The 6,584-nt window shown below is 41.2% G+C and overlaps 1 protein-coding gene across 2 annotated transcripts; it reads right to left on the reverse strand.

Annotated features, from left to right (window-relative positions):
- Positions 1-301: 301 nt before the first annotated feature.
- On the reverse strand, positions 302-5,541 carry pigr (polymeric immunoglobulin receptor). Of its 2 annotated transcripts, none has more exons than XM_076162365.1 (8): positions 5,400-5,541; positions 4,705-5,049; positions 4,513-4,594; positions 3,741-3,958; positions 3,025-3,118; positions 2,739-2,827; positions 1,861-1,910; positions 302-1,755 (listed from the first exon to the last, which is right to left on the reverse strand). In XM_076162365.1, the coding sequence occupies exons 1-8, from the start codon at positions 5,446-5,448 to the stop codon at positions 1,705-1,707; spliced, it is 978 nt and encodes a 325-aa protein (XP_076018480.1). In that variant the 5' UTR covers positions 5,449-5,541; the 3' UTR covers positions 302-1,704. The 2 variants fall into 2 exon arrangements, with proteins under 2 accessions (XP_076018480.1, XP_076018479.1); XM_076162364.1 differs by having other exon boundaries at positions 3,025-3,121.
- Between the last annotated feature and the right edge of the window lie 1,043 nt (positions 5,542-6,584).

Consider the following 6,584-nt stretch of genomic DNA (forward strand, 5'->3'; position numbering starts at 1 on the left):
ATATTTTATATACATTTTTATTTTCTTTGTCGGGGGCTACAGGTGCATAGTATTGCGTGCCAAGGTCTGCAAATGCCACCCAAAACCGTCAGCTTCCACACCGAAATGAAATGACATTTTTTCGCTCAGTAATGGTGAATAAAAACTAAAATGCTTTGTCAAACTAATTAGAAATGGATCATTCGTTCGCAATCCTTCAGGACCCTCTTTGTAATTACACTCCCATTATACTGTGCACTCATAGGAATTGCCCCCTTTTGACTTTATTAAGAATGATAAGACCCAATATTTCCTTTTGGAATTAGAATTGTTTTGGTTGCAGTGTGTGTCAGTGTAAATCGCTTTCAGGTTCAAAAGTTCTTTTTATTCTTGATTAAAATAACCCTATTCCTCTGTCCACATAAATCTGGATGAATGAAATAGTGGAGTAAGATTATTTTCAGTGCCGCTCACACTGATTGCCACAGAAACATAAAGAGCTGCTTTCCCCTCAAGCAGATCCTACATGTTTCCCACTGATGCCTCATTATCTGGAGCAGCTGCGTGAAAGGTAAGTACAAAAGTATTGATTGTAAGCACATTGAAATGGCAAGACCAGAGGGAAGCCTTTTAGAAATGTACACAAGTGTGTTTTAAAATGCATTTGGACATGTGCAGCCACTGGAACCTTCTTCAATCCAAAAAAGACATACACAGGATTAAATTCTGGATTTGTTTGGATGGAGCCCTGCAGAAGCAATTTTATGTGGAATGCTGCATGGACACACACACACACACACACACACACACACACACACACACACACACACACACACACACAGGCAATATGTAACAGAAAGACAATATTTCATACAGGGTTGACGTCCATCTAGTGGCAGAAAAGACTCCTCTGGAAACACTTAGATTAAGGTCCCTGCATCACTGAGACAACAAGCCCACACTCCAGCAAACTACAGTAAGCAGAATAGACAATAATATGGACAACAGTCATAGACAACAAGAGAGCTGAAAGCAATTTACAACATTCCCACATGTGCCTTTTAGCACAGCACTGAGTTATAAAAGCTACATGAGCCAAACAGGACTACTTTTTCCACTGACACAGACCCTCTGGAGTCTACGGTTATTTCAGATGTTTTATATTTTCATTGAACCTGGCTTTAATTTGCCACGTAAAAGCTGCAAAGTAAGAAGAATCCATTTGGCAGATGCAAATGTCATTCAAAATGTCTGTCAGGTTTCTTCTAACTTGAAAACTCAGATTCCTTTGAGATTTACAGACTGAAAAATGAGAATAAGAATAACATGACATCATTTGAGTTGATCGAGAGTAAATCAATGAATCTAGGGTTTGTTTTGTTGTTTGTTTTATAGATTGTTTGAGTTTTTCACCATAAAAAGTTGCAGTTGTCCTCTCCGTTAAAGTATTTCTTACAGTGCAGCATTAGTTCTAGTTGACTTCAAACTCCAGTGGATTAAACATTTCAAAACGAGGATTTAAGAACATACGTGATACAAAAGCAAAACATAAATGTAAAAGATTTGGTGAAACATCATACATGTGATTCAATAGACATAGAAAGAAAGAAATTGTGAATAATGTACAATAAAGAAGGAAAACTCCATACAGTGATTACAAAGAATAAACAACAAACTCTGCATAGAATCTGAAACAACTTCATTTCAAAACACATTTAAAGCCATTTAAAGAGAATCCCTGTTGAGGAAAACGACAGCGCCGTCCCCTGGATAGTCCTGGAGGGGCAGAGAGGGAAACATCACCTCTATGAAATACCTTTGAATTTGGTGCAGAGTGAAAAATAGCAAGAGATGTTTAAAGATATTTTAATGAGGCCTTACACTGAGCCTCGCTTTCAGCTCCTCAGTTTGTCTCAGCCTCTGTTCCTTCTCTACAAAAGGGCAGTGAGGACATTTCAGACTTGTATAATCAAAGTTATTCAACAGTTCTTTAAATGTTGGCAGCATATTATTACTTCATTACAGTCCAATAATAAGGTGAAAGTGAAAAACGGTTGAATCCTGCATTGCGCCAACCTAATGATTATTTTTATTAGAAGTGCATTAGTGTCTATCACGTTCTTAACAAGGTCAGCGGGCAAAACGGGTGCACGTTCTTTTTAACATACTGGCCCCAGTATGTTACATCATGATTAACACAGCATGATGTGATGCAGAACTGAAACAGAGCCTCATCTAATGGAGGCAGTAGCTCAGTGGGTAGAGCTTCCGCTTGAGAACTGGAGGGTCGCCGGTTCGAGTCCCTGCCAAGGTGCCCCTGAGCAAGGCACCGAACCCCCAATTGCTCCCCCCTCTGCGTAGGGTGGTAATGTAATGTAAGTCGCTTTGGATAAAAGCGTCTGCCAAATGCTCGTAATGTAATGTAAGTGTCCAGAAACTGCTTTGTGTAACTGCATGAGACAACCTTTGCCACAGGGGGCAGCATTTCTCAGTGTTGTACATGTTATGGCTTTCTTGTGCGCTTAAAGGCCCATGTTTGAATTAAACAAAATTAAAGCTCTGATAGAGTCTGAATATATGACGATGTTTGTTTTGAAATTAACGTTATCACAGAATCATTTTTTCAGATGTTTCCTAATTTGATTGAACGTCCAGGTTCCTCTGAAAAACACAATGTACTATTACCTTGTTTTGATGTGGTGTGTAGTCAAATACCAAATATGCACAGAAATACACACAGAGTATATGAGTTGCCTTACTGTGCTGCTTCCAGATCTTTCTTGCCATCACGGTCATTCCCACAAGGAGCATGAGAGAAATACAGACCAGCACAAATTCCAGGATGTGCCTTCAACACAGAAAGTAGAGTTTGAACTGACACAGCCCAGTTTAAAGGGAAGCTTAGAATTAAACTAGGTAGCCAAGATGACAGATACTACTTTCAACGCCAACATGATAGTATAAACATCCATTAAGTTTGGCTTAAGACTTCTGAGGGTCAACTGACCACTACGCTACAGTGATGTAGAAAAGTTCTTGCCTTACCTGTTGCCACCCGACGAGTCCTTTGCAATGTGTTCATGCGGAAACGGGTGCGTGACAGATGGACGCAAGGTCGGGGGCGACGACACAGTCACTGCTGCTGAACATAACAACGTGAACAAGTTGAGAAATGCTGTAGTCAATGGCACTATTATAAGCAAGGAAGTTGTTTCAAAAGTCAATATTCTTGATAAATGTGTCAGAATAACCAATCTGTTCTTCAGATGAGGCTTCAGCCATCTGTCACAAACACATATTGATCTTTAAAGCTGTGGCAGCTGTAAGTTGGGACGGCATACAAGCCATGCTGTCACCGTTTTGTGCCTCATTCAGTCTCTACAAGTGCTTGTTAATGATGTTTGAGAGTTTCAGACGCAGTGAGTCATGTCGATAACTGATCATCTGTCTGGCTTCTCGCTGCCAGACTCCTTCAGCTCTCAGTTGGAGGGTGGAACTCAAATGTTATTGGAAAATTTAGCATGTGAGATTTCTGACGGATCCTGATATTAATGTGTGGTTGGATTTAAATAAGTTAAGTTTAAATCATTGATCAATCTTCTGGAGGCCAAGGTAATGTTCCTTTACTTTATCTGATGTGATTCCTTCTAATCTGATTCCTCACTTCCTATCCTCAGCACTGATTGGTTCTTCTCACTCCTTTGTTTAACAAATATGGAATTAACTGAATTGAAATAAATTAACGACAATGACAAACTTACTGGTTGACGGTTGCAGTGTGACCTGAACGTGCACAGCGACCTGCTGCTGTCCTGCAGCACACCAGTACCAGCCTGTGTCTCTCAGCTGCACCTTCTTCAGGGTTACAGTAAAAGATCGAGTTCTGTCATCGCTGATGGCCACTCTGTCGCTGCCATCAGAGTTTGTGGAAAAACAGGAACTCCAGTCTCCACTCCGGCACCACTTCTTCTCACTCTCCCTGTGCACAGACATACACTATGATTATTATGTTCCTCACGGTTTGATTTCAATTCGTCAATCAAGTTTTATCTGTATAGCAATGCAATTACTCAACATAAAATGCAACTTCAAGTGATTTGCAGGGATATTTGATTATCAATTAACAGGCCAGTGATTAAAAAGCATAAAACAAAGGACAAACAGATAAAAAGATAATAAAATAGAATAAACACTGCTTCGTGGTACTTATTATCCCCTTGCAGGGTTTTGATCCTTCACACACAAACAAGGCAGAGATCAGTTGAGCTTCCCTTGTAGCACAAAGCTGAGCTCCATTAATGCGACGACATGCGCGCTCCCAGAAAAGGGGCATGTCTACAAAGATGTGGAGCTCATTTCACGTCAGAGGGGCAAAGAATTATATTAGAGGTGTATAAAGCCATAATGACCATAAAGGGCAACACTGCTGCAAATAGTGTGAGGAGTGCTTGCAGAAATGTGAGACTCAGCACTATCCTCACCATTATTGTTTAATTTGTAATCCCATCAGCCTGGATTGAAACTCGTACCTACCTGTATCTTTCACTGTAGAGACATGTGACTGTGATACTGCTACCCTCGCCTGCAATCATTCTGCTATTCACCACCGACATACCTGCAGGAACCAAGAGGAGGTTCTGATTGACAAATTATAAGTTGAACTCACCGTATATTTGATTACCCCTGATATCCAAGAGGTTCTAAGGACTCCTCCCACTTACTTACCGTGAATGACTTTAAGGTAAGTGAAAGCAGAGACGTCAGCACTCCACAAATTGCCGATCTCGACACCACATAGGTACCAGCCTGAGTCCCCTTCCTTCAGATTTGTCATGGTCACGGTGAATACCTGCTGGACCGGGTCATCAAAAATTTGTACTTTCTCCCCAGCCGAATTAGCTGAAGGTGGCTGATCTGTTCGAGCTAAGCTGGTGCAGAACTCCCTGTGTCTCCCCTGGCACCAGTATTTGACATAACCTGCATACTGGGGGTCATAATGACATGGAACTATGATGGATTCACCCTCCAGGACGGCAAGCTCTTCTGCTATTGTGATCCTGCAAAGAGAAGCTGGAAAGTGGACAGAGTGGTGAGGACTGAGAGGAAACTTTCACTTCCACAGTCAGACTTCAGTTTCATTTTTCCCCCTGCCTATGGTTACTATTGTATGCTTGGCTGCAGAAGAAATCTCTCTATGCTGGCAAATGTAAAGTCCCAGTAGATAAGGAAGTTTATAGATTCAAAATATTACACAATCCACAATTTCCCCCACAAGAAAACCCCAAACAAAAACAACAAACATCCTATTTACAGAGAGACGGACTCCGGCTGCAGGACTTTCCCATCAATCATCCATGATCCTAAATTTCCTTCTGATCATTTGACATTTTGGAAGTCTGTGACCTCAGTAAAGTTGTTACCTGGGATCCGCGAGAGCAGGCTGATGATGAGGATGAGGAGATGCGGCATATTTCAGTGTCAGTTTGGTGTTTAGCAAGTGAAACCTCTCGTTCTGAAAATCCAAACCCCCACTTCCTCATTCCCTTACTTGCGCTGAGTCACATGACCCTACATGGAATCCAGATGTTCCAAAATATGTTAACCATCTCGGTGCCTCTGAGTTCTGAATAGTTGGAGAAACTTAGTAAATTATTGGCTTTGGAATCAATAACATCTTGTTTGCTTTAGGTTTTGGTTTTCCCGGAAAGAAACGCAGTCATGAAGGCCTCATTGTGACTCGCCTATAAGTGATCCCTTATCCCAGCATTTAGTTGAGTTTTCACACTAAATCCAGGATATTACATTAGTGTCATTACATTACGATCATTTGGCAGACGCTTTTATCCAAAGCGACTTACATTACATTACCACCCTTCGCAGAGGGGGGAGCAATTGACAGTTCGGTGCCTTGCTCAGGGGCACCTCAGCAGGGGCTCGAACCGGCGACCCTCCGGTTCCCAAGCGGAAGCACTACCCACTGAGCCACTGCCTCCCCATGTCATGTATTAAAGGCCTCTTTGTAAAAGGCTAATTCCCATCCTGACAAATTTGGCATGCCTATCTTCCAATTAGGGACTTAAGGTCAGACATTATGACAGCACTCTACTGTGACCCATTTTCAAAAGGCGCCTCTTCTGAAAAAGTGAGGGTTTTTTTATTTCAACAATCTCAGTAGTAGAATGAGTTCAAACTGAACTAAATATGCTGTTCTAACATCACATCAGGAACATCTAGGGTTTGTTGCATTCTCAACAAAATGCAGTATTTATGTTTAGATGTTTTATCATTTGGTCCACTGTCATTTTAGGAAATTGGACCAAAAACTTAATTTTCCCCAAACGTACACCAATGAATCCCAGTGCCGTAGAGATGCTGTGTTTGAAATTCTAGCGCTCTAGCTCTTAACAACAAGGAAATGGATAACACCTGGTCAGGCCTTCTGTTATTTACAAAACGTCTTTCAAATAATCCGCCGATCATGCAAAGGCACTAAAAATCCACTGCATTTATTCTCTTTTTTTCTTATTTCTGCCATTAAATCAGCATAAGAAGAGTATTAACGTCTGACCTTTATTTGACCTTTACTGGAGCATGATGTGTAATAC

Source organism: Genypterus blacodes, unplaced genomic scaffold, assembly GCF_046128005.1.
Source record: "Genypterus blacodes isolate CSIRO-AG114 ecotype Tasmania unplaced genomic scaffold, CSIRO-AGI_Gbla_v1 ptg000120l_1, whole genome shotgun sequence".
NCBI classification, from domain to species: Eukaryota; Metazoa; Chordata; class Actinopteri; order Ophidiiformes; family Ophidiidae; genus Genypterus; species Genypterus blacodes.

Excerpts from the sequence above, each read along its gene's own strand:
- pigr (XM_076162364.1), bottom strand. The coding sequence starts at position 5,448 with ATGCCGCATCTCCTCATCCTCATCATCAGCCTGCTCTCGCGGATCCCA. Across the intron at positions 3,959-4,512 it reads CTCTACAGTGAAAGATACAG|GGAGAGTGAGAAGAAGTGGT; the intron begins GTAGGTACGAGT and ends GTCTGTGCACAG. Across the intron at positions 3,122-3,740 it reads CACACTGCAACCGTCAACCA|CAGCAGTGACTGTGTCGTCG; the intron begins GTAAGTTTGTCA and ends TGTTATGTTCAG.